Consider the following 27,925-nt stretch of genomic DNA (forward strand, 5'->3'; position numbering starts at 1 on the left):
CTCCCCGGGGCCGTGGTGGAGGCTCCTTCCTTGGAGGCTTTTAAGCAGAGGCTGGATGGCCATCTGTCGGGGGTGCTTTGAATGCGATTTCCTGCTTCTTAGCGGGGGGTTGGACTAGATGGCCCTTGAGGTCTCTTCCAACTCTACTATTCTATGATTCTATGATTCTATGATTCTATTATTATTATTATTATTATCTTTTTCTTATTTCCTAATAAACTACAAAAGACTACATTCTGTGTGCATCCTGGTGTCTTTAGCAAGGTGAAGTTTTCCTGAGGTGCGACACTAATCACCTACTCCAGTTTCTGGAACTCTTCCACTAGGCTGGACTTCTGCCCTGGAGACATCCGTGCAAACACCGTCCCGTTCACAAGAATCTGCAGAAAGCAAAACAAATAGAGTTCATTTTTCAAAAAATTGTCAATTAATCAATTTGCAAGCAAGTTTGCCCCTCATTTACCTTTGTCAGCAAAGAGCTGAAGGATTTCTGGAGTGCTTGAAAGGTCTTCCCATTCATGGCAAAGTGGAAACTGCTGCTGCTTTTGTCATAAATGGTAATGCAGGGATCCTAGAAGTTGGGTGGAAACAGTTTCCATGCATTACCCCTATAGACCTTTTTACAACCATTCTAGGTTAATGTACACAGCAAAGTGGAAAAGAAACGCATGTGCTGAAAAGGGCATGGTGCTCCACTCTTTACCCTTCATCAGACAATCTATATCTGTTTTAATATCTTTATCATTATGTGGATGTATGTAAAAAATACAAATGTAAGACCGGCAGGAGCACATCTACACTGTAGAATAAATGCAGTTTTGTAACACTTCAACTGCCACGGCTCAATGCTTTAGAATCCTAGGAGATGTAGTTTAGTGAGTTACCAGCACTTTTTGATAGAGAAAACCTCAAATCCATACAAAACTATGGCTCCCAGGATTCCATTGCACTAAGTCATTCAAGTTAAAGTGGGACCAAACTGCATTAATTCAACGGTGAAGACAGCCTCTTGGTGGCTGGAAGACAGGACTTGCTACTTCCACCCCATGGATCTATTAATCCCACTCAGACTAAATTTCTGTGGAGAATTTAGAACTGACTGCCTCACTTGTTTTGTCTCCTTGCAGGGCTGAGTGTCCTCCATCTCCTGCCAAGAAACGGATGCCGGGTGGGGATCCTCTGGATCACTGGCTTCCACCAGGATCACTCTGTCTCCTGAAGGGATCATGCCGGAGTTCCTGCCCACCGTGATGGCCGTCTCCAGGTTGTCGCCTGCAAAGGAGAAGGAGAAGCCCAGGGACTGAGTCTCAAGGGAGCTTCACTTGGCCCTCAAGGGACTGATGGGAGTGTTGGCTGTGTCACAATGGCCTTAACTCCACAGCATTGGTTCTGCCCACTCTCAATGCATGGATGAACCATAAAAGAAAGCAGCAGAGCAAAAGAGGAGCGGCGGTACCTGTGACCATGACAGTCCGGATGCGGGCCTCCCTGAGCTCCTCCAGGACAGGCCGGGTCTCGCCCTTCAGCCGGTTCTCCAGGACCAGGAGGCCCAGGAAGGTCAGGCCGGACTCCACCTCGTCCCTTGGAAGAACCAGAAGCAAAAAGGATGCTACACTCATAGACTCTTGCATTTGGAAGAGACTCCCAAGGGCCATCCAATCCAACTCCCTTTTGCTGGGCAGGAAGACAATCAAATCACTCTGGACAAATGGCCATCCAGCCCCTAGTTCAATACCTCCAATGAATCTTGTGACAATCCATATCCCACTAGAGTTGGAAGTGCCCTAGAGGCCAGACTATCCAACCCCTTTCTGCACAACTGGATCACTCCCCAAAGATGCCCATTCAGCCTCTGACATTCTAAATTATTGTAAGCCACCTCAGATCCCATGTGAGGAGAAAGGCGGGGTATACATACAATGAATCATATAAATCAATCAATAAACATCTTTATTAGGCCAAGGGGCCATTCATAAAGCAGGCTCAGCACCTTGGACAACACCTTAAAGTTCAGAATAGAACCAGCAGAGGGGGTTCAAACTCTGCACATCATCACCCTTGAGCCATTCCTCTGACCAGATTTCCTTTGTTTTGGTTTCTCTTGCTGGTTTTTAATGGATACCTGGTTGCAAGGGGCTATTGGTAGCTAATGCCAGGCCTTACCTGTCCAGGTCCCTGAGGCTGTCCGCTGCGTCCAGAGAGAGCTCTTTGTGGGCCAAGGCAATGACCCGGAAGCCCTGGGCCGTGAAGGACTTCAGCTCCGCTTGGAAGGAGGAGGGCACTGGAGGGGAAGATGGGGAAGGAGGCATTGGGTGTCAGGGGCAGATGGGCCCTGCAGTCAGAGGAGGCACCATCCCCAAAGCAGGACTGCAGAGAGAGGGTGTACAATAGTGAGGACTCAGAAAAGGCAGAACTGCTCAACCCCTTCTTTGCCTCAGTCTTCTTTCTCCCAAAAGGTAAACAGGGCTCAACTTGGGGAGGATGGAGAAGAGGGTGCAGTAGGGCAAAAGCAGCACAGAATAGATAAAGCAGCAGTAAAGGGATATCTGGCTAATCTAAAGGAATTCAAGTCCTTTAGACACCTTGGGAAGGTGTCTGGTGGGGAAGAGACAGCCCTCAGGCACAGGCCAGGATGGCTTCTCTGTCCTTAAAGGGGCAGCAGGGTGGCCTGGTTGGAGGCCATGGAGGCAGGAAGGCCATGCCTGAGTGGAGTTGCCTCAACTGCGCCACCTAGAGGATGGCGCCTTTGGCAACCGCCTAACTCGCTTAACAGTTGAACCGCCCTTGCTTAGAGTTTTATAAACATTTGGTACAGTTCTTGTTTTCCAGGAAGAGGCCAAAAGGGGGCGCTAGAGAGGGATGGGTAGTCCAATTTGCGGGGGGGGGGGTTGAAGAAGTAAAACGATTTCCCCCCGTTTTCCTGTTATTCTCCCCACCCATGTCACCGTCATAGGCACAACCCTGATTTATGAAATGGGAAGTGGGGAGGGGGAATAACTAGCAAAAACAGGGGAAATGGTTTTCCTCCTTCAACTCCCCCCTCCCCCAGAAAATGGACTATCCTTCTCTGCCTAGCGCCCCCTTTTGGCCTCTGCCCGGATAAGGAAACAGTACCAGACATTTAATTAAAGGCAGTAATCAACTCTAAAGCAAGTGCCACACTCTGATCTTTAGCCCAGCTTCCACTTACCTAGCGGTTTGAAAGCAAAATGTGAGTAGATAAATAGGGATCACTTAAAAGCAGGAAGGTATGAAGGCACCCATAAGGAAATGCTGGTGATTAGATCAAAAAAAGGAGAAAATTACGAACAATGATGGAGTGACAGCACACACACACACTCACCCTGGTAGCTGGAATCGAGCACAAGCCTCCAAGAAGCCGAGGATGGGGAAGAGCCTATATATACCTCTATCTATATTCAATTGTCTCTCTTGTCTGTCTTGTCTGTCTATAAACGGCATTGAATGTTTGCTGCCTATACACGTTCTTTGATCCACCCTGAGTCCGCTTCAGGGTGAGAATGGCGGAATATAAATACTGTAAATTAATTAATTAATTAATTAAAAGACACATTATACAGCACCTGTATCTGTATGTCAAGGAAGTCAGGCTGGGCACTTATGTTGCTGCTGACCCCAGAGCTGGGATTTCTAAGATCGGGAAACAACCCGCTCTCTCCCTCTCCCTCCCTCCTTGTCTTCGGCCAGGAACACCCTCAGACAGACTTCACATCCTACCGGTCATTGGCTGACAGAAGCTGGCCACGGTCTCGGGGGCTCCCTTCATGTAGAGTCCGTGGGTGTCCTTTCCCAGCTCTTTGGTGATGACCGACATCCGCAGCAGAGATGAGGAGAAGGGGAACTGGTGCAGGATGGCCATCCCTCCCAACGGGGCCTGGACAGGGAGGAGAAGTAGGCGGGTGAGGACATGGTCCTGTTAAACTAGCTGTAACGAAGTGTGATTTTTTATTTACAGATGCCATGTTTAACTGTGTTTTAAAAAAGGGTTAATATTTCAGTTACTCAGCACTCAGAGGCTGGTTGCCATGGAGAAGGGGTCGGAGCCAACTGGGTTAGCTGAAGAGAGAGCAGAATTTGGAGGGAAACTCAGTGTGGGCTCTGTTGAAGCTCAGGGAAGCCTGATCCTAAGTTAGGGGATCAGGGATAAAATAAGTTTGGTGACTTATTTTAAGGTAGTCTGTAATTGGAGGAATTGCAGTTAGGACTGGTTTTCAGTTCGAGAATCAGGGTGGCTCAAAGGTTGGATTTTGAGTCAAGTCTAAAATAAGTTTGGTGACTTATTTTAAGGTAGTCTGTTTCCTGACTAGGAACAGATAGTCTGTGACTGAAATTCACAGGGTGACTGCAGGTTTAGCCAGTGGAAAAAGAAGTGACATTTTAAGAAGTTTGGAACACCTCAATATAGTTTTGCTACTGTTCAGTAACGTGCCTCAAACAAGAAGAAAAGTTATTGTAACCATCAAGCTTGTGCCTAAATAAATGTGTTATTATTCCTTCAAACATCTCAGTCTCTGTCATACATACACACATCAAGAATAAACAAGAAGAAAGAAGAAAAATAAAAGTCTCCTCTCTAAGTAGCTAGTGGCTACGTATTCCTATAGTGGTGGCAAGAATTGATGATCCCCTTTGTAATTTGGTGACAGCATTATAAAACCTCTATAATTTGGTGGCAGCTTTTAAATAAAAACATCTTTAATAACTGGTGGCAGCGGATCTAGTTAAATATATAATAATTAATTAATTAAAAACAACCTCCATCTCCACATCTCCGCAATTGGTATAAGAGGTGGGATTTCAAAAGATTCCCCCCTGCCTGAGTTCATTACACTGGCCTTCTACCAAGGTTGTAGTTATTTAAGGGGTCTGGACCTTCACACCATGAGGCAAGATGGGGTCACTCAGTCAGCCTCGCATCTGAGATTTACCTCTGCACCCTAACCCTTGTCTCTCTTCACATTCAGCCACTCTGCACTATGGTCTTTTCTTACATGTTCTTCAAAGAGAGAAATTGAGGCGTTACCTTGGAAGCCTTGGGTCCTGGTTTAACCACGGAGCATGTCTTTGGCGCACCACTCTCTGGGTCCCCTGAACCAGATTCTTCCATCTCCTGCAGGAGTGGGTTTGGAGACACAATGTGAGTGGAAGGCGTCCCAAGGAACATGCAGAGAACAATGACATATTGGGGAAGTCTGGAGAGCCCAAGGCTTTGCGTGTGAAGGTAGTAGAAAAGAAGCAGATCCCAACAGACCTGGGTGCAGAACTCAGTTCCTGGGAAAGCCCTTCCTTTGGATTCACATCCTTAGCCTTGAGGTGTTTGAGAGTGTTTGAGGCCGAGGCCTGATCACAGATTAACAGAAGGTGGATGTGGCCATCATTTGTGATTTCACTCACTCCCGCATCAACCATGTTCACTAAGGGTGCATCTTCATTGTAGAGTCTCCGTAATTTGAAGTCATTTCAACTGTCAGGGCTCAATGCTATGCATTCTTGAGAATTCTAGTTTTGCAAGATCTATAGCCTTCTCTGCCAAAGAGGGATGGAGCCTCACAAAACTACAAACACTGTTATTCCATAGAATTGAGTCATGGATGTTGAAGTGGACCCAACCAATGGTGTTTATTCTACAATACAGATGCAATCCAACCTGACTCATAAAGAACTGCATGGTCACATAAATGCCACCCATAGCAGTTTGACATCACTTCAACTGCCATGGCTCCATCCTATGGAATCGTGGAATTTGTAATTTGGTATGGCACTGACACTCTTTGGCAGAGATGACCCAAGATCTTGCAAAACGACTACTCCTGCGAGCCATGGCAGTTAAAAGTGGTCTCAACCCACATTAATGCTACAGAGTAGATGCACCCCTATATATATAAAAGCATAGCCTTAAAACTGTCAGCTGGATATAAACCTTTACTAGGGATGACTTGGCAAGCAGTGTTTATTTGCACAGCTTCTGAAAAATGCTGACATGAAAAGCCTCTGAGGAAGATAGCCATCTACAGATAACAGCAGAGGACCTTTTATGGAGAGGCAGCTAGAAGCGAGTGACCAGAAGGGAGGAAGGAAAGGAGAGGGATATAATAGGAGGCTCACCCATCCGGTGCCTTCAAACATCTTGAGGTCCATGGGGTCCCCCTGAATCCTCCCCTCCAGGAAGAGGAGCGAGTGGCAGGTGGCCATGGCTTGGCACAGGGGTCCCCAGGGCAGAAGGCCCGAGGAGAAGCTGTGCAGCGGGCGGAAGCTGAAAGACAACACAACAGTGGTCAGCAACTGGTCCCTTCCCTGAGGAAAGGCATCAAGCGATACAGCTTTTAGCTTGAGGAGAGTCAGGAGGCCTTGCTTGAGATTCTGCTTTGGGGATGTGCTCTACAGAATCAAAGCTTCCCCAAAGGAATCATAGACTCATAGAGCTAAGTAGACTCCCAAAGGCCATCCAGTCAGACTGCAAGCCCTCCTGACAGATGGCCATCCAGCCTCTGCTTAAAAGCCTCCAGAGAAGGAGACTCCACTGGGGTCTCCCAGGAAACAGCATATTCCACCATCAAGCACCTTGGATGGAATCCCTTTTCCTGCAGTTCCCATCCATTGCGTCCTGGAGAGCTTTACCACAAACACAAGCGTGCCGCCTTCTCAGTGTGGCGTCCTTTCAAACATTTGAACGAGGCTCTCAAGTGCCCTTCTCTCAACCTTCTCTTCTCCAAGCAAAACATCCCCAACTCCTTCAGCCATTCCTCAGAGGGATTCATGGCTTCCAAATCTTTGGCCATTTTGGTGGCCCTTCCATCTTGTCCATCTCGGTATGGAATTGCTTTGCCCAGAACTGCACACATTTCTATCATTGCAGGTGACCAAAGCAGGAGAAGAGAGGAGGACTATGTTTTTCCTCAATCTTCAGATACTATGCTCCACGTGAAGCACCCTAGAATCACATTGAGTTTTTTTAGCTGCCGCATCACTCTGTTGGCTCTTGCCTTTGGCAACATGGCACAAGTGCTGCCTCCTTTGCCAATGGTGTTTCATGCAGCTCATTTCTTTCTGGGCAGAACTGGATGAGGCCAGAAAGGACTTTTGGCACCAAAGAAGGATCTTTTCGGAGCCATCAGCAACCCACGGAGAATTGTGGCCCCAATCCTTTCTGATTCTCCAAGGAACCTTCCCAACTGGGTCCCTTCTCCTCAGGCTTCCTGGAAGGAGACCAACCCAAAGGCCTCCCTTGGCCTCCTGTGCCCACAGCTGTACCTCTGGGGTTTTGTTTTTGCTTAGACAGCACAACAGTCTCTCCTAAGGATTAAAGAAATCTGCCTTCCAGCAATTAACAGCCACTGTTTCTTAATCTGTTCTCATAAATCTGGGCAAACAAGAGTTTCTTGTCCAAAATTGTTGGCCGGTCTCCATTTCATCTATTTTTGGTTCAAGGGGCAAATCTGACTCCTTCAACCTTTGCCTTCTGAATTCTTGGTAGCTCTTGTCTGATTTCAAATCTAATGAATCAGCTAGTCTCACAGATAACAGAAAACCCCTTTCTCAAAACCATAGTTTGTTGGAGGGGACCCCAAGGGCCATCTAGTCCAACCCGCTTCAGCCATGAAGGAAGGAACATCTAAAGCACCGCTCCAGGAAGAGGCCCCTCCAGGCCCTGTTTGAAGGTCTCCAAGGAGGGAGAGTCCACCACCTTCTGCCCCAATCTCTCATTTTGTTTCCTAAATCATTCACAGGTGGACTGGAGAAGATGATCCTTTTCACAGTTGAGCAACAGCCAGAAAAGAGAGCCAGGATCAGTCTCAGATATTGGTTTTGCACACAAAGGGATGAAAGTTCTCCAAAATAAGAGCCAGCGTCACAACAAGACTGGGGAAGCAAAATCACAAAGTCCAACAATGAACCTGGATGGCTGTCTGTCAGGGGTGCTTTGAATGCAACTTTCCTGCTTCTTGGCAGAATGGGGTTGGACTGGATGGCCCATGATGTCGCACCTCAGCCTTGATTCACCTTGCTCTGACACACAACACTGTACAGCAGGTTTAAGTGTTTTAGTTAATTAAAGATAGATAGTAAAAAGTTCTTCAAAAAGCAAGAGTAAAATATCCAAAAATCAATTACAAAATATAATCTTGAAGTAGAGATCAGGAACTCACAAGGAATAAACAAGGTCCAACGGAAGCATGGCAAAATCCAAGGCACATGAATACATAGACTGCAAGGTAATCCAAGACATAGCAGGAGAACTAGAGCTTGTTTCTCTGGTGAAAGGAAGTTGCTTTGACAAAGGTTTTCTCCAAACGCACCTCTTTTAATAATCTTTGCAAAACATGAAAGCATTTCTCAGCCCCTTCACCTCCCTTCTGTTTGCGGTTCTTTTGCCGAACTCTGAATTCCAAACGCTCAGCCCTATCTAAGTCTCCCATCCCTTCAAGGTCAGTTTGCTCATTATTTCGCTGAGACTCATTATTAGGCTGGGAATCTTCCATCCTCCCTTCTTCCCTTCTTATGTCACCATGCACCTGGATGGCTTCAGGGTCATCTACTCCAGCCCTCTCTGCGGGAACCTGAATCTGCACTCTCTGCTCCTCATCTTCTAACACAACAGGCCTTTCAGGGAGATTGGGAACCTGAATCCCTCTTTCCTCATCAGAGTCTAAGTCAATCTGAGGCTGAGCCACAACACATGAGGTTTCTTCCAGCTCTATGAGTCTATGATTCCATGAACCAAGGCAAGATTGAAGAATATTTCAAGAAAAAGCCAAAATGGGTGTGTGTTGTCACCATCAAAGCTGGCGTTATGGATGGGGCTTTTGTCTGCATGGCCTCCTTGTGGCTGGAGATTTGGTCTCATTGGCTGGTCTTCTCCTGCCTCTTTGGCTGTCAATGACACTAGGAAATTGGGGGCATCTGTGTCTCTGAGTCTATTGTAGGATGCCTCTCCTCTCCATTCATGCCCTCAATGCTCACCCATTCCACACCCTCAAGCGTCCTGATCTCTCTTGAACCCTATCTCTGGTAGGTCCAGAGGAGATCAAGGCTGCTCCACACTTGAAGGCAGAAACCACAGGGATATGCAGCATGAGTGTAGTCCTGTTTGGACCCTCCCACAACATCTTACCTTGCATCCTGGCAAGGGACGACGCCAAAGAGATTCAGCCCATCCTCTGTCAAGGTGCCAGTCTGGAATCAGAGGAGAGACAGATAATGGAGTCAGAAGGGCCTGGTCCTGAACTCAGGGATGGACTTCTTAATGGCAAAGACTTACTTCTTAATGGGCAGGCGGGGTGCCACCAAGAAGGATGGGGAGGGAAGGAAGGCAGGGCAAGCATTTGGAGGAAAGGGAGGAAATATTGGTGGGGGCTGGAGTTGACTTCCCTCAGAGCAAGCAGAAGCCAGGATGCTGAGCATTTGGCCATATCATGGGAAACCCTCTAGAAATGGTGCTAATGCTTGCTAAAGGAGAGGGAGGAAAAGAGGAGGTGATGGACTCAACCAAGGAGCTCTAATAGTTGCTCAGAGTCTTCAAGACCTGAGAAGAGCTCCTTGAGGATACAGTGACTTGAAGGTCTTTCATCCATAAGTTAAAGTCAACTTGCAGGCAGCTAATAACAACTAGAAGACTATCAATACTTTGCAGTGCTCAAAGGGGTCCTGATTCTTGCCAGTTATGCAATTCCTTTGAGCATTCAGAATTTTTCCCATATGCTTGCTAAGCATCCAATCCCCTATAAGGAAGGAAGGTCATCCTTTTACAGCAGATCGGGTGAGGAGGCAGCGATGGAGAAAGCATTGGAGGGTTGTTGTATGTCTTTCAGGCTGTGTGACCATGTTCCAGAAGTATTCTCTCCTGACGTTTCGCCCACATCTATGGGAGGCATCCGCAGAGGTTGTGAGGTATGGATAAACTAGGAAAGGAATATATATATCTGTGGAGAGTCCAGGGTGTGGCAAGAGTCCTTTGTCACTGGGAAGCCAGCATTAATGTTTCAGTTAATCACCCTAATTAGCATTGGAAAGGTTTTTGTCTCTTGCCTGGGGGAATCCTTAGGGGCCGTCCTTGGGGCTCCTCTTCCTTCAGAGTGTTGCTTCCCATCTACTGTTCTGATTTTAGAGTTTTTTAATACTGGTAGCCAGATTTTGTTCATTTTTATGGTTTCCTCCTTTCTGTTGAAGTTGTCCACATGCTTGTAGATTTCAATGGCTTCTCTGTGTAGTCTGACATGATAGTAGTATATATCTCCACCGATATATATTTTTTCCTTTCCTAGTTTCTCCATACCTCACATCCTCTGAGGATGCCTGCCATAGATGTGGGCGAAACGTCAGGAGAGAATACTTCTGGAACATGGTCACACAGCCCGAAAGACATACAACAACCCTGTGATCCCGGCCATGAAAGCCTTCGACAACACGGAGAAAGTATTGTTTCCCCGAGTAAGGGCTCAACTGATATCCCTCTTCCCTTCTAATCTTTTGAAGCCCAGCCTTCCTCTTCTGCTCAGTCTTGTTCCCTTCCTTCTGCTGCACCTTGTCGAAGCAGACCAGGTTGATCTGCCCACAGATGTTGATCCTTTGAGGACTGATGCAGAAGATCTTCCTCTTCTTCAGCCTCCACTGGGCGTAGACAATACCGGTGGTCAAGGCGGCCGGGAGGGCCGGATTAATCACCCCGCTCAACAGAAGCAAGGCCATCAGCGCCGTCTGGCTCGCGGGTCTCTGGGAAAGACATGAGATGTAGCAACATTGTTAAACAACACAGTCTGATGGCACTTTACCTGGCATGGCTCAGTCCAATAAAGGCCCTTCCCTCTCCTCTTCCTCCCCCTCTCCTCCTCCTCCTCCTCCTCCTCCTCCTCCTCCTCCTCCTCCTCCTCCGTGGGGTGAGAGGTGGGGACATAGGGACTTCATATTGGAATGAGAAACCATTTGGGACACCATCCCTTTCAAAAGGAAGGCATGGTCTTCCAAGTCCCGATTGACTGTCTATAACAGGGGTCCCCAAACTAAGGTCCGGGGGCCGGATGCGGCCCTCCAAGGTCATTTACCTGGCCCCCGCCCTCAGTTTTATAATATAATATTTTATATCAGTTTTAATAATATAATATATTGTATATACATATAATATTGATAATAATATTGTGTTATACAATATAATACTAATAATAATACCATATAATAGTATTAATTATATGTTATATTGCATATTATATAATAGTATATTGGCATAGTTCAATATAATGCTAATATTGTGCTATGCTAATAATATAATATATTGTATGTACTTACAGCTGCTCTGTGTCCCCTTCGGGGTGAGAAGGGTGGGATATAAATGTAGTAAATAAATGCAGTAAATAAATAATTAATTTTAGACTTAGGCTTGGCCAAAGTCTGAAATGACTTGAAGGCACACAACAACAACAACAATCCTAATTAACTTGACTATCTCATTGGCCAGAAGCAGGCCCACACTTTCCAAATCATAGAATCATAGAATCATAGAATAGTAGAGTTGGAAGAGACCACATGGGCCATCTAGTCCAACCCCCTGCTAAGAAGCAGGATTTCCATTGAAATCCTGATAGGTTTATTGTTGGTTAAAATTGTTTTCATATTAAAATATTGTATTGATCTTTCATTGTTGTTGTTGTTGTTGCACTACAAATAAGACATGTGCAGTATGCATGGGAATTTGTATTTTTTTCAAATGATAATTCGGCCTCTCAACAGTCTGAAGGATCATGGACCAGCCCTCTGCTTCAAAAGTTTGAGGACCCCTGGTCTATAACATTAAAAAATGGGAATCTTCATTGGTCAAGCTCCACACCCTTACAGCTTCATTTTCCTTCCCTTCCTTGTTGTGTTTTTGGAAGTCTCCACCAGTAACAAGGCTTTCTATGATGAGATTCTCACTATTTTGAATAGTTTGTGGAGAGGCTGACACAGTTAAAGCAAGGGCTCCCTTATAGGGTTAACACAGGGGTCCCCAAACTACAGCCCGCAGGCCACATGCGGCCCATTGGAGCCATTTACCCGGCCCCTATGGCACAAAGGCAGAAGGGGTTGGACTAAACCAGTGATTCCCAAAGTGGGCGCTACCGCCCCCTGGTGGGCGCTGCAACGATCCAGGGGTGCAGTGATGGCCACAGGTGCATTTGAACTTCAATGTTTCTAATTTACACCTTTCTTTACTATATTTTACAAAAAGGGTAGAAACATTAATACATATATCTTTCTGTTTAATTGCTATTTAAAAAATTTAAAAAATTAATTTCCAGGGGGGGCTGAGTAATATTTTTTCTGGAAAGGGGGCCAAATAAGTTTGGGAAACACTGGACTAAACGGTCCAAGGGGTACCTACCAACCCTCTTTATTATTATTATTATTATTATTGACACAACGATGTTGTATGACACAGCAAACAAGATAGACATGCTGGATTTCGTTTCACAAAACCACAAGTCGAACACTTCCCAAGTGTCTAGGACTGTGTGATGTATTTTCGGATGATGCGTGCAGATCCCAGCAGGGTGGCCTTTTGCAGTTGGCAGATCGTAATTTTGTCAATGTCTATTGTTTCCAAATGCCGGCTGAGATCTTTTGGCACGGCACCCAATGTGCCCATCACCACCGGGACCACCTGCACTGGTTTCTGCCAGAGTCTTTGAAGTTCAATCTTGAGGTCCTGATAGTGGCTGAGTTTTTCCTGTTGTTTTTCATCAATGCGACTGTCACCTGGGATGGCGACATCAGTGATCCAAACCTTGTTCTTTTCCACAACTGTGATATCTGGTGTGTTGTGTTCCAGAACTTTGTCAGTCTGGATTCGGAAGTCCCACAGTATCTTTGCGTGTTCATTTTCCACGACCTTTGCTGGTTTGTGATCCCACCAGTTCTTTGCTGCTGGCAGGTGGTACTTGATGCATAAGTTCCAATGGATCATTTGGGCCACACAGTTATGCCTCTGTTTGTAGTCTGTCTGTGCAATTTTCTTACAGCAGCTGAGGAGATGATCAATGGTTTCGTCAGCTTCCTTGCACAGTCTGCATTTTGGGTCATCAGCTGATTTTTCAATCTTGGCCTTAATTGCCTTTGTCCTGATGTCTTGCTCCTGGGCTGCAAGGATCAGGCCTTCTGTCTCCTTCTTCAGGGTCCCATTCGTGAGCCAGAGCCAGGTCTTCTCCTTGTCAGCTTTTCCGTCAATTTTGTCAAGGAACTTTCCATGCAATGTTTTGTTGTGCCAGCTGTCAGCTCTAGTTTGTAGTGTGGCTTTCTTGTACTGGTTTTTTGTCTGCTGTGCTTTGAGGAGTTTCTGATTTTTGACTTCAATCAAAGCAGGTTCTTCACTTTGCTTGACATATTCTGCCAGGGCATGTTCTTCTTCTTTGACTGCTTGCTTTACTTGTAAGAGTCCTCTGCCCCCTGATCTTCTAGGCAGATAGAGCCGGTCAACATCACTGCGAGGGTGCAGTGAGTGATGAATGGTCATGAGTTTTCTTGTTTTTCTGTCCAAATTGTCCAGTTCCATCTGTGTCCAGTTTATAATGCCAGCAGTATATCTTATGACAGGCATGGCCCAGGTGTTTATGGCCTTGATGGTGTTGCCTCCATTGAGCTTGCTTTTGAGAATTTTTCTGACCCTTTGTGTGTATTCTTTACTGACCACAGTCTTCACATGTTCATGCTTGATGTTGTCCAGCTGTAATATGCCCAGATATTTATAGGCCTCTGGCTGGTGACACTTTATTGTTTGGCCATTAGGCATATTTATGCCCTCACTTTCAATGATTTTCCCCTTCTTCAATGCCACTGTCGAACATTTGTCCAAACCAAACTTCTTCTTATTATTATTATTATTATTATTATTATTATTATTGACACAAAGACATAGTATGACACAGCAAACGAGATATATATGCTGGATTTCAGATTACAAAATCACAAGTCAAACACTTCCCAAGTGTTGTTGTTGTTGTTATTAAATGTTATTAACATTGAGGCTGGGTGACCATCTGTCAGGGGTGCTTTGCTTGTGCTTTTGGTGCGCAAAGGCAGAAGGGGGTTGGACTAAATGGCCCAAGGAGTATCTTCCAACCCTCATTATTATTATTATTATTGTTATTGTTGTTGTTATTATTATTATAATTATTATTACTACTACTATTTGGTGGCCAACTATAGTCCACCCCCCACCCACGCCCCGACGGTGTGAGGGATTGTGAACTGGCCCCCAGTCTAAAAGGTTTGGGGACCCCTAGGTTAACAACTATCTCAAGCTGTTTCTCCATTGAAGATGAGGATGGTAGCAACCCGCACAGCCAGACTTTGCTTTAGGGAACAAACAACAGAAAGGACCCCAAGTCCCTGACTTCTCCAGAGCCTGAAACTGAATTCCAGAAGAGGAGACCTGGACCCCTCCCACAGATGGACTTGTGGCATCATCACCACTCCATTGCTGAAACCCACCTTGTTGTGTGCATACACACAAGCACCATAGATCAGCCCCACAAAGGCAACACAGATCATGCCGCCCATGAAGAAGAAGGCCTCTTTGTAGAGCCTGAAGTTGAGGGGCTTCGGGTAGAGGATGGACCGCACCAGGTCCCCTTTGGCCGTGTTGAAACCTGCGGGAGAACCGTCAAAGGGGATCAAGGACAGAAGACGCTCTCTTTGGGGACAAAGACCGAGTAGGCAGGAGTAGATCTCTCCTACTAGACTGAGATTTCCAAAACCAGAGTAAGAAAGAAGGGGCTTTCCATTTTTTCAGCCCCAACACAGGACTGGTGAGACTAACATCTAATTTTATGGTATCTCAAACAACATCAGACTGAGAAATGAAAACAATAGGGCTGCTCATTAGGCATCCTATTCACCCTCTCCCTCCAGACAGGAGGCTTGCTTGCTCTCCGTTCACAGCAACGGAGACCAGACCACCACCCTCTCCGCGCAAAACCCAGCCCAGAATGGCTCGCTGGGCTACACATCAGGCTTGTATGGCAATCTTCCATTTGGACTCAGAGGGTGTTAGCCCCCACCTTTGCATCCATCGTGGAAGCTTTGGATTGGCCAGGGAGCGGCAGCCATGTTAGGCAGCGCTAAGCTCCCATTCAAGGTAGGTTGCAGAAACAAAAAAAAAATATTTTTTTAAAAAAAGTATATTTTAAAAAATTTTGGGAGGGGGGAAAATTAACGAAACATTAAGAGATAATTAGAGAATGGGCCAACAATGGTTCGAATTACATTGCTGGTTGCACTGTGAGGCAATGTCTTGGAAAGCATATCAAAAAGCGAGAACAATCCGAAATAATTCCGATATACGATACAAAACGATTTTTTGGACATGTCTACTGCTCATTCTTGGCCTTTTTCTCCTGGAAACCACCTCAGCAGCGAGACAGTAGTGCCCGTTGTCTACAAGTATTTATTCCTTTTCTGGAAACTCTTTGTCAACTGACAGCCACAGAGAATCCAGCAGAGAACACAAACCTCCTCTCTCCGATTTATGAGAGAGAAGGCAGGCTTCCCTTGACAAGAAGTTGCTTGTCATCATCTACCAAGGAAAATGCCTTCGGAAGTGGGAAGCAGGTCCCAGATCTCAGAGATGTGAAAGTTCCTGGCCCAGATTCTAGGATTTCCTCCAATTCAAAATGGTTAGAGGTACTGATGCCTGGCAACATCCAGACTTACTCTCATCCCACTTTGAAGTTGCCTGATAGATGTTCTTAGGATCATAAAGGTCTGCAAAGTAAATATAATATTCCAGGGGAAATTGCTTAGATCTGCTCTGTTGGTACAATTCCAGCAGATGGGACTTTCCCCCCAACTTGGCCATGGATAAGGTGAAGGGCTAGAGCAGTGGTTCTCAACCTGTGGGTCCCCAGATGTTTTGACCTTCAGCTCCCAGAAATCCTAACAGCTGGTAAACTGGCTGGGATTTCTGGGAGTTGTAAGCCAAAAACATCTGAGGACCCACAGGTTGAGAACCACTGGGCTGGAGGGAGGAAAACTGAATTGCCAGCCAAAATAAAGTTCAGACAAAGGATTGTATGTGCTGTGGATCGGTGGGGAATGAGAGAACCAAAAAAGAAGAGAAAGTTCAATGGGCTTTATGTCCTGCAAGGATGCAGGACAACTGTAGAGAGAAAGAGAAGGCCTTGAGGCAGTAGTTCTCAACCTGTGCCCCCCCCCCCAAGTGTTTTGGCCTACAACTCCCAGAAATCCCAGCCAGTTTACCAGCTGTTAAGATTTCTGGGAGTTGAAGGACAAAACACCTGGGGAGGGACCCACAGGTTGAGAAGCACTGCCTTGAAGGGAAGATACCAGCCAAAACAGAGAGCTCAGCAGGAAGCAGGGAGGGGGGGAAATGCAATGAGGAAGCAGACAAGACACAACAAAGAACACTGAACTTGGCACATACTCAAAAGTAAGGCTATAGAACTGAACTGCACATCAGTTCAATGTGGCACTCTCCACCCAGCAAGGTGACCTGATCAGTTAAACTTGTTGAATGATCTTCTTGGCTTCCAGAGTTTGGTTGGATAAAAAGCTCTGAAGGTTTTGTTGGTGTATTTTGGTATAAGGGTGAAATGTTGATTCAAGTGTTTTTACTGTTAGAGTTTTGCAACTGTGTATGTTTTCAAGCAGCACAAGGGTTAATGGCAGGCCAGCTTGAGAGATAGCCTGCCTAGCCTATAGGTCAAGACTTCCAGTTTCAGAGTACGTTCGTCATTCTGCTGTGGAATGTCGGAGTTGACTGCTGAAGAGCTTCGACGATTGGCAAAGAGAGAGGACATGCTTTGCCTTTGCCTAGGGAAGCATGAGTCCTATGAGTGATGGACTTTGTAGTTTGTATATAGTTTGTATATAAATAAAGCCTTGGAACCGCTGTGAGCAGCTGAATTCCGACTGTGGTGTCATTTGTCAGTGCTGCTTAGCCGGATGCTCAAGCAGTCTGACGGAGGTTGGATTGGTGAGAGGCCTGGCTCACCAATAAATCAGGGTGGTTCGGAGCTGATTAAACCCCCTGACAGGTTTTGGGGCTAATTAAGGGAATGGCAGCGAGCCCCAGCAAAGAGATACCTTGCAGTTTCAGGAGAGAAGAGCCTCTCCGGGTGCAATGATGTGCAATTGACAACAGGAATGATTTCGGATTACCGTTCTGGATTATGTGATTTTAATGTATATACTAAGATGTTTTAATTCTATGTCTTAATGTTTAAATGTTGTTTATGTTTCATGTTTTAACACAGTTTTAATTCGTAGTGTTATATGTTATTGTTTAGATATTATGATTTGTTTTTCATGTGTATGTTTGGCATTGAACTTTGCCATTATTATGTTGGACACCTATTCCATGTCCCTGCCTGGTTAGACATAATCACTCACATTTTCTTCAAATGGTGGAGCGAAGCCCCTCACCTGTCTGCAGCACGACGGCTCTGGCCGGCCCCTTGCTGCTGGGCCTGGTCTGGATGACCTCTGTGCCGCAGAAGAGGACGTGGCGCCGGTGGTCCTCCAGGCTGTGCTTCTTCCAGGGCTGGACGTTGTCCGCTTGGGGCAAAGGGGTCTTGGTCACCGGGACACTCTCACCTGCAAAGGCAGCCAAATCCCCCTCAGGTCAGTCCACCTGGGATGCACACTGGAGCATGTGTCATGCCATCATGGCACCATTGTGTCATAGCATCATAGCATTTCAAAGCTCAGGGCTCTGCAGGCTAGAACAGGATAGGGTCCTGCCCAGGGAAATGCCAAAATGGAGACAGGCAGGAAGGGAACGAGGCAGAGGTAAGGGCATGCAGGAGAAAAACATTCCTGTATGTAGAACAGATGAGGCTATAAGAGACTAGAATAACTTTGTCATTGTATATTGTACAACGATGTTAAATGCTATACTCAATACACATTATATGTGTAGAATTACAAAAACAAAGCACCCATCCTTACACATTCTAATCACTATTTCACAGCCCCTAAGGCCACATATCAGTGTGAAACCATAGGGTTCAAAATTGTCACAGCTCTAGAATAAAAGCTATCTCTCAGCTTATTTGTCCTTGTTTTTATCATCCTATTGTTGGAAAAATGTCATCCTGCACTGCTTAAGTCTCTATGATTAGATAGGAAGCTTAGAAAAGAGTTAGGGACACCTTCCCCAGTTCCATGCACACTTTGATTAGGCTTCACTATAGTTTCCTCCTTCCTGTCCTGTTTAGGTCAACCCACCCTTTGATGCTTCAGAAATGTGATCTCTCCTAGGGCTTTGACGTAACTTCTCCAATTTGGCTTTTGGAATGTTTATGGCCCTAGAGAAGAAGCAACCCACGAGGTTGGTTGCCATTCCTGCTTCCTGTTTTGTTCCAGAGAGAGGACACACTTTTGTCCCTCTACTAGCCAAGATGTAGCTATCTAGATTTTTGTTATTTTAATCCGTCTATGTGTATTAGATCAGATTAGATAAGTTAATTAGCTCCAAACCTTTTCTATCCATCAATGGATTTCTTTTTACCTCAATAAATGCTTTTAAACTTTAAAGCTAACTTTGTGTTCCTTTGCCTTCCTGAAGACACAGAGGCCTTCCAAAACCCACACCGTGTAAGTCTCACTGCTGCATTTTACTCTGCTATTTTAATGGGAATTTACCTCATAAAGGGGGTGATTAGAGCTTAACGGCTCATCAATTCTCAACACCTATACCATCCTATACCGATCCTTAAGAGGACGTGTTCTTAGATATGTGTTAGATATGGAAGGGCTTGTGTCTTGCTAGGGATGTTTCTAGATGGAGGGCTCATTCTGCTACTGCCAATAAAATATCACTTCTCCCTTTTGGGAAAATAGTTTTGAGGCAAAGGGTAAGATTCAAAAAGACAGTATAGGATCTTGGAAAACACAGGCTGGGGACTAAAGGAAGACAATGGTCCTCAATAAAATTCCGTTTTTGAAGGAAGGCAAATGAAGGCCCCTCTGCAATAGCACCTTGTGCTGAAGCCTCACACCTTCCTCCCCTTCAGCCTTCCTTCTGCCATCATCTTCTACATTGAAGCCCAGGCAGGAAGACATCCCAGGAAGAGCTCCTCAAAAGAGTGGCCCAAAGAACCCTGATGCCAGAAGCAGCATCTGTTTGGGAAGAGGCGCAAGAGGAGAGCATGAGGAAGGCCATGGACTGTGATTGCACACCTGTGAGCATGCCTTCGTTGACCACGCAGCTTCCGTCCAGGAGGATGGCATCGCAGGGCAAGGAGAGCTTCTGCCCTTCCAAGAGGAGGATGTCTCCCGGGACCAAGTGGCAGGACTCCGACTGGTGCCCACCTAAAGAAAAGACACAATCCGGGAAAGGTTTGTTGGGAAAGGCTTCATGGAGTCTCTCGGTGATCTTCATTCCACCATTACCCTTAGACCTCTGTGTGTGCCTTGGCCACTCCAAAAAAGGAACACACTGATGTATCTAAAAGTTGTGTCCTAGCCTTGACTGTCTTCTTATGATTCGGAGACATCAGGCTCTGCTTCTGGCAAATCTGGTCTTGACCTGCTCCCAGAAGGAGTCAGGAGCAGAGAAGGACCTCCAGAAGACCTCTCCATGGGCTTCTGCAGAGTTTGAGTTGACATGACTGCCTTCAGAGGGGCAGAAAGGGGCAGGAGAAGAGGGCAGAGCTGGGCAAGATGGCTCCACACCTACCTTCGTGTTTGGTCCAGGCGGTGACACGGACCTTGTTGTGCTCCTCGACCAGGTTGTGCAGTTTGACAGATTGCTGGGAGGAGGAAAAGAGAACGGGTGAAGCCGCTGAACAAGAGTCTGAAGTCACATCGTGGTGGTTTTTTCAAGCAGGTGGGCATGGGAGCCACTAATTCAGGCCCCCACTCTGCAAAGCAAACCTTCTGCTGCTAAGGTCTGCCCACCCACAGCCTTCCCTTCTTGGTTTAGTGCTTCCTTGTGCAAAGGCTTTTAGGTCTCCAAATGGCAGGTACAGAAGAGAGTATTACGGAACCGAGAAGGGTCTGAAAAGACCAACAAATCCTCGATCCTTGGCTTTTCCAGTCACTTCCAGAAGGCAGGGAAATGCCCCTTTGAGTCTTACAGAGCTACTGTGCATTAAGGCATTCCTTATAACCCTCTTAGGAGGCCAACTGGTTTGCTTCCCAGCAAAGATTCCCCAGGGGACTCAAAGCACTGACATTCTCATGGAAAATGAGGAAACCTGAGAATTCCCCTTGCCTCCCTGGATCCCAGTGACTGAAGTTTAAACTATTCTCAGACTCAAAAGGAGGGGAGTCTGTGCAGTGTAAATGGAGTAGACTGTGTACCTGCCGAAGGTCATAGACGGTGAGCCCGATGGAGATGATGGTAAGGATGATGAGGGCAGTGGCGAACTCATAGTACCCCTGGGAGAGCCAGAGTGTCAGGGTGAAGGCTTGGAAGACGTAGAAGGGGTTCAGGATCTGACAAAGAGAAAGCAGAGCCCATGGCATCAGTAAGGGGCACCTGGGTGCTTGGGGGGGGGGTCCACAGTCTGCCTCCATGGACCAAGGAGAGACACAAATATAAGCCCCGGGACCCCTTGAAATGTGACCCTAAGAGTCAGGCCCAAAATACAGGAGGTCATAACAGAGGGAGCCCCTTTACATGTACAGAGTGCAGCACCACAAACACTGAGTTGTGCATGCAGGTGTGTCTTCAGTAGTAGCTGAGATAGATATAGATAATAGACAAACATAGATATATTCCATTATAATTCTACATTTATGCTCCCTTCTTATCCAAAAGGGCTTGATTCCCATTGGTTATGTACACCTTTTTGACCAATTGGTGACAAAGAATAATAAGAGACAACTTCTCTCTTGAATGAATGAATGAATGAATGAGACTTTATTTCTATCCCAGTCTATCTTCTCAGTGGGGACTCAGGGCAGCTTACAACATATAGTAATGTTTCCAGTAATCGTAAATAATGAAAAACTTTTCTCCTCTTATTTGGTGAATTTGGTCCATTTATATTTAAAGAAAGTATCTTTAGAGTCCTCATTCTTGAGACTGTAGACGAAGCATGACTGAATGAATGAGACTTTATTCCTATCCCGCCCTATCTCCCCAGAAGGGACTCAGGGCAGCTTACAACATATAGAGAGGCAAACAATCAATGCTGTATAAAAATACAAAATAACAAAAACCAAAAGATAAAACCCAATTTACATTTACACAAGCAACAAAGACGATCAGACAATTAAACACAGACCAACAAATTCACATTATAGCCATGTCCTGCCTTCCTCCTGTTCTGTTTTAAGGACACAATCCAACTTCTCACCAGGTTTAGCTATATTTTCCCATCACTCTAGGAGAGCTCTAGGTCAGGGAACAGTGACCTAGAAGACCCCAAATTATACTGCCAGAGCACAAAGTTCAAATTTGAAATGGCTGTGACACCACCAGACACCATTTTGCCAGTGTGACTCCTTTGCAGCCTGGAAATTCTTCAGAACCTTTTGGCAATTCATGGAGACTAGAGCGGCATTCCTCAGTTACCTCTTTGAATAGCAGTTTCCATATGGGCTGGATTTCTATTTCGATGGCGTTGGGTCCACACACCAACTTCCTAAGAAAGAGAGAAAGACAAAAATTATCTTTATTCTTATACCCCGCCTCCATCTCCCCGAAGGGACTTGGGGTGGCTTACATGGGGCGACAGCCCAGGCAAATACAATAAGAAACATAAAACACAACAAATTAACAAAAACCATGCGCGAATGAGAAGGCAATGCATTGACAACAACAAACAAGGGCTTTGTTGCACCTCAGCAGGGTTTCACCTTGCTCACAGCACCCACCAAGAAACCAAACATAAAAGTCAAAGCAGTTTATAAAGAAAGCATATATAAAAAGGGTAAAACACCATGGAGTAAATAAAGCATAAAATCCAAGAGTTAAAATAACAGGCAAAAATCATAAGCAAAAAGCCAAGCCAAACTGTTTGCAGAGAATAATCCACAGACAGCGTGAATCTCATAGCAAGGTTTAAAATTGGAGCGTGGAGGCAGGATAAATCCAAAGTACAAGGCTTAAAACCAGGAGCAAAACATGAACATGAATCCTGGGTCTCAAACCCAGACTTGAACAGAGAACGAGGCCAGCAAACCTCCCAGGTAAAGCAACGTTGCTAGATATAAAATCCCTATACAGATCTCTCTACTTTAAGGACTGCAAAGCATGAACGCATTCTTCTGACCTTGCACCCCTGCTTCTCTCACACACACAAAGTCTCTCAGATCTTTGGCACCTGAATCTCTCCCCCCGCAGAGACAGATGGGAATGTTTATCCAAATTAACTGTTCCTTAGGATGGGTTCATCTTATCTAGGCTGCTGCTAGTAGGTGAAAGATCACCTCCCTGACTGCTGGATTCCAAAACATCAGTACTTTCACACGGCAATACAGAAGCAGGCTTTTGCTTTAACACCACCTCCTTTTCCCCCTTCTTGACTGTATCTGAATACAGCATCCCCCCAAGAAAACCCCATGAAAGGTTTCTCCTTAAATTGGAAATGACTTGAAAACAACAACAACAACTACTACTACTACTACTACTACTACTGGAAAGCACAGCAGCAGAGCCACTTCCAGAAGAGGAGGTTTAAGAAGGAATGCAACAGGGAAAACCTCATTAACCTTTGGGCCAACTGGTCAGCCAGACTTTACTGTGGACGTTACCTGAGATCTCGCTGTCTCTTGGTCAGCCCATCTCCAAATTTCCGGTGTATCTCATAGCAAGTGTTGCTGTCCTCAAGAGACCTGGAAAAAGGGGGGAAATGACAGAGAAGTGAAATAATATTTCAGACACAGGCCCTTCTGTTTATTTCAGTGCAGGGACTCCTAATTTCTCCCCAAACTCACCCAACTCTGACAAAGGCTTTTCCGGGAACATCCCAGGCGTAGCGGATTTTTTGCACCTGGATGAACCTCACCTGTGAGAGCAACACAGATGGCAAAGGCATGAGGAGCAGCCAGGCCTCCTAGTTATCATTTAAATGAAGGTAAAGTGAAAGGGTGTTTGTGAATGGAGCAGGAAGCATTGTGGGGAGTTGTCTGAATCGTCACTGGGCTCAGTGGGCTTTCGAATCCCTTGGTCATGTGCAGCCTCAGGAAAGCCACAGCCTCCACTGCTGCCATAAAATATGGTGCACAACCTTCAGGTCTTTGAGACTCCTACTTCCAGAAGCCTTAGCCAGCTCGTCCAATGGACAGGAATTCTAGTTCACAAAGTCCAAAATATATGGAGGGCCACAGGTTGTGCAAACCTGCCATGAAATAAGAATTAGCAATTCTGATGCATGCTGGTCTGTTTTAGTGAGCCTGAATATCCTGACCATATTTGGCATCTCCTCATTGTCTGCGTTGGCTGCTGAGCTCTGTCATTGGTACAGTGTTAGAAATGCTGTCACTGCCACATCATGTGCCAACAACCAAAGGTTAGGGCTCCATCCAGTGCCAGACCCAGAGAACATCCCCTTAAACAACAAACAAGGTCTGGTTATATTCTGTGCTGGTCATATAAGGATTGCTATGTTTGCATAAGATGTTGATCATGTGCACTTTGTCTGAATAATTCCGAAGTTCTATAAAATATTGATGCTTGGAATATGCTGTACCCATCTCTACAACCCACTCCCTCCTCCCCAGGATGGGACGGAACAGAAATATAACTTTCTCTACCCCTTCCCTCCCTTGTTTCCAAGGAACACTTACTTTCAATCCAGGCCTGGCGATGGCTCTGTAGATGACAGAATCCTGGTCTTCACTGAAGAGCAGGTCTGGTTTCTCACTGTCCAGGAGATGCTGCAAGTTGAGGGACATCACCTTCTTCCTCTTGTATCTCTGGAACTCATCCTCAGGAGAGAAAGGCAGAGAGATGGGGTGGATTGTTTTGTATAGAAGCTTTCAGAGAACATCATGCTCTTGCTAGAGCAGGAATGACAGAGCAGGGACCATGGATGCAACCTCCCGGGGAAAAAGGCACATGGGCAAGGCCCACAATGGATGAGAACCCTCCTCATGGAGGTGGACACAAACATGGAGTGGAACCCATTTCACCTGATGTCAAGAGTCAGACGCCAATTTGAGAGCAAAACAGAGTTTATTCAAGAGATAGCCCAAAAAATAGACATAAACACAAAAGATGGCTTTAAACACTTAACTTTCAGTGTTTAAAAGCAGTCCAAACAAAAATATATCAAAAGAATGCTTTAGCAACCAAACCGGGTTATCTAAGCATATAATCCAGATAAAACAAAAGGTGCTTCAATTCAGCTCTAAACAAACTAAGTTGGCTTGGAAAAGTAGCCAAAACAAAACAAAGACTTGGAAACTTCCAAAAAAACTCCCAAGAGTCACAAACTAGCAGTTTTAACACAAAGCTCTAAACAGAAACGGAAACTGGGCAAAAGAACCTGTAAACAAACTTGGAGCTGATGCAAAAAGGGAAGGAATGGCTCCAAGCCTTTACTGTTGCAGGCTTTGGGGATTTAAAGGGGCAGTGCAAAAAGATGTCGAATTAGCATGAACAGCAGCAAACTGCTTCAAGAGTGCAGGTAATGCCAGAAGATCCAGGGACAAACCGAAGAGACGTCGTCAGGTTGATCCAGGGTCAGGACAGGAGACAGCAGCAGGGTCCGGAAGCAAGCCAGAAGTCAAGAGCCATGGGTAGACTAATCAGAGAGCATAGGCAGAAACAGGGTCGAATACCAGTCCATGTTCCAGAGGTTGTAGTCATCAGTTCAAGGTCTACAAAATGGCACAAAGAGCCAAAACAACGAAGGCAACAGCAGATCTGAAGCAAAGTCCCAGTCCAGTCTTCTTAAACACGTACAGGAATCCCAATGGCACCCAGCAAACACCTTGCCACACACAAAGTGAAGTGACCAAACATTCCCACTTTATCCCAATTCCCCCTGGGTGTCCAAACACCAACACCCAAAGAGTAGGTGTCCCAAATCCTTAATCAGAATCAGAGCTCCACACAGCTAGAGTTCGTGGACTGGGAGCGCCTAATAGTTCATCAGAATCCCAATCATCCTGCCCACACCCAACACCATGCACACCTGAGGATCCATCCTCCCTCCTCCAAGTAGACCAAGTGGGATCTGCTTCAGCAGTATCCATGGGCCCCAATTCCCCAGACATCTCCGGTGCCCGTGCCCAGTCAGTGCCCACTTCCTCAGCCACCACCTGTTCACCAGCATCCATTTCTTCCACAAACTCCCCATCTGAATCTTCTTCAGAAGACTCCCCATTGAGGTCCCTAATCCTTTTTCTGTACAAATCCTCCAACAAGCCCGCCTCGCGAGGGTTTTTCCTTCCTCTCCTGATCCCACCACCATCATCCACAGTCCCCGAAGGCGCAGTCACAACACCTGAGCTACAACATCCATGGTTACGAACATATCACAGTGGCAGATCCCAAAGAACTCACTGTTGCCCGTAGTAATACGGTATCGGCCTCCTCCAGGTCGCAGGGAGCGCAGTTGGCCCAGACGTCCCAGTTCGGCTTCCAGTAGAAGACGAGCAGAAGGGCTCCGCAGGAGAAGAGGTAGCCGGCAATGCAAAGGGCCTTCCGGAAGAACTGGGTCCTGTAGCCAAATATTTCCTAAGGGGGGGGGGGGGGAATCAATGTACATATATTTCAAATAATGCATTTCAAATAATGCATAATGCACAATAATGCATTATTATTATTATTATTATTATTATTATTATTATTATTATTATGTTTATTTATATACCACTTTTTCTCTCCACAAGGAGCTCAAAGCAGCTATCATTAAAAGCATTACAATACAATTTGGAATATACAAATATATGAATATTAAACAGTAGTAAACATAATTAATATTAAAAACAATTCAGATTAAACTCTATTAAAATATATAAAACCTCATATGGCTCAGGCTGCTTTGCTCCTTCCTTGCAAGGTTCTGAGTGATCTGTCTTTGCTTCTTTATTTGAACCATGCCACCTCTTTGCAGCACAGCAAGTCAACATGCAAAATACTCAAGAGGAAGCCACGATTGCATGAAGATTATAAAAGCACATCATGCACCCCTTCCTAAACACACATTGCAACCCATAAAGGGAGGCCAGCACAGCGGGCCATCTTGGTGCCTCCTTTCACCATCTCATTTTCTACATTGCAGATGCAACCTAAGTCTACATGCAAAACATCCAAAAGAAGCAATGACCTCATCCAAGATACAATGGATCGATAAAATCATGGAAATAAAGGACATGGATAAATTGGCATATCTGATGAAGCAGAGCAATGGAAAGGGAATTAAAAAGACGGACTGGACTATGGTTGATAGTTATCTAAAGATGGATGAAAAATAAATTAACAATAGTATGAAGGACGGATCCTATATAGATAGAGGAAAATGTAATTCATTTGCAGAAGTTTATGATATACGAAGATTAGATAGTTATAGGGTAAAGGAAGAGGAACGGAAGTCAACAATTATTTTTATTTATTTATTATTATTTTTATTATTTTTTCCCTTTTTCTCTTTTTGGTGGGTGGTAGGTGGGGGGGAATTTTGGCTATTGTACTCTACTTCCTTTTTCTTAACTTTCCTTTAAAAATTTGTTCTCTTTCGCTGTAAAGTCTTGAAAATCATAATAAAAATTAATTTAAAAAAAGAAGCAATGGCCTCATGAAAGCATAGTAATGGTAATTTAGAAGGTGTGCCTTGCGCTGCAATCTGTACATGCAGAACAGTTAGGTGGGAAGACTTCCAAATGAAGCTATTTCCAAATTGTCCAAGTGGCTGCCTCCTCTCATCATCTCATGCTCACAACCTCTGAGGATGCCTGCCATAGATGTGGGCGAAATGTCAGGAGAGCATGCTTCTGGACATAGCCGTGCAGCATGAAAAACTTACAGCAACCCATAGCAACGCATAAAGGGAGCCCAGTAAAATGGGAGCATGTCCAAATGGACCATGTTGGTGTTGCCTCTCACCATCTCGTCCTCGGTCCCTTTGCCAAGCAAGGCATGGTGGCCATCCAAGGAAAACTTTCCTCCCATCTGAATTGACAGCTGTCACTCAATCCAGGGATTTCTCTCCACTGCTGCAACAGACCCGATGTCAGGGCGTGAATAAGCTCCCCCCATGATGCTGACAGGTGCCTATAAGGCTCTCGCAGGACCCGCCCTGCGCTTTAAAAGAAATCTAAAGTTCTGAAAGCTGAGAAAACCAGTTCCAATAGTTGAACCTCCTGGGTGTTTTCACCTTACGCAAGTCCCCTCTCTGTGTTTCTCTTTTTTTCCACTCCACATTAAAGTCTCCTGCGTCAGTCATCTCTAGAAAGCTGTCCATCAAGCTCCGGTCAAGGTATCAAAGTTCAGAAAAGGTACAGAAAGAAGGAAGAGCTTGGATTGCATATCCCTACCTGGCAGGATTTGGGCTCACTTCCAACTACAGGCAGTTTCCCAAGTTATGAACAATATTTGTTCCGTAGATGTGTGTGTGTGTATATATCTATATATATAAAAGAGTGATGGCATCACGGCGACCCACAAAACAACAAAACTACAGGCCCCCCAACCTCGAAATTTGACCACACAACCCATCATCCACGGCTCTAGGTTGATACAACAAAAAGAAAAGAAAAATAAAGTCCTAATTAGAGAGAGAGGAATAATTGCTTTTATCCAATTGCTGCCAGTTAGAAGGCTAAGCTCCTCCAACTTGGTCTCCTAGCAACCCAATAAAAAATAATAAAAAACACTAAAAAATTGATACAATAAAATACTATAATAACAAAAAATAACTAAAAATAATACAAGAAAATAATAAAATATAATAAATAAAAATATAACTTACAATAAAATTAATAAAAAATGCAAATAACGTCAAATAAAAATTACACA

At 45.3% G+C, this 27,925-nt stretch overlaps 1 protein-coding gene across 1 annotated transcript in view; it reads right to left on the reverse strand.

Annotated features, from left to right (window-relative positions):
- Positions 1 to 27,142, reverse strand: part of LOC100557520 (probable cation-transporting ATPase 13A5) — a 55,326-nt gene extending 28,184 nt beyond the window's left edge. The window contains exons 1-21 of the mRNA XM_062976949.1: positions 27,014 to 27,142; positions 25,472 to 25,645; positions 23,749 to 23,889; positions 22,897 to 22,967; positions 22,714 to 22,794; positions 21,533 to 21,602; positions 20,314 to 20,448; positions 19,688 to 19,760; positions 19,189 to 19,320; positions 17,431 to 17,601; positions 14,479 to 14,636; positions 10,543 to 10,731; positions 9,134 to 9,195; positions 6,127 to 6,274; positions 5,045 to 5,131; positions 3,739 to 3,895; positions 2,164 to 2,281; positions 1,457 to 1,581; positions 1,044 to 1,272; positions 464 to 542; positions 301 to 380 (exon numbers count right to left, since the gene is read on the reverse strand). Of these exons, the coding sequence (XP_062833019.1) occupies positions 301 to 380; positions 464 to 542; positions 1,044 to 1,272; positions 1,457 to 1,581; positions 2,164 to 2,281; positions 3,739 to 3,895; positions 5,045 to 5,131; positions 6,127 to 6,274; positions 9,134 to 9,195; positions 10,543 to 10,731; positions 14,479 to 14,636; positions 17,431 to 17,601; positions 19,189 to 19,320; positions 19,688 to 19,760; positions 20,314 to 20,448; positions 21,533 to 21,602; positions 22,714 to 22,794; positions 22,897 to 22,967; positions 23,749 to 23,889; positions 25,472 to 25,645; positions 27,014 to 27,079 (2,546 nt within the window). The 5' untranslated portion in view covers positions 27,080 to 27,142. The remainder of the gene's footprint in view (positions 1 to 300; positions 381 to 463; positions 543 to 1,043; positions 1,273 to 1,456; positions 1,582 to 2,163; positions 2,282 to 3,738; positions 3,896 to 5,044; positions 5,132 to 6,126; positions 6,275 to 9,133; positions 9,196 to 10,542; positions 10,732 to 14,478; positions 14,637 to 17,430; positions 17,602 to 19,188; positions 19,321 to 19,687; positions 19,761 to 20,313; positions 20,449 to 21,532; positions 21,603 to 22,713; positions 22,795 to 22,896; positions 22,968 to 23,748; positions 23,890 to 25,471; positions 25,646 to 27,013) is intronic.
- Between the last annotated feature and the right edge of the window lie 783 nt (positions 27,143 to 27,925).

This window comes from Anolis carolinensis, chromosome 3 (assembly GCF_035594765.1).
Source record: "Anolis carolinensis isolate JA03-04 chromosome 3, rAnoCar3.1.pri, whole genome shotgun sequence".
In the NCBI taxonomy this organism is placed as follows: Eukaryota; Metazoa; Chordata; class Lepidosauria; order Squamata; family Dactyloidae; genus Anolis; species Anolis carolinensis.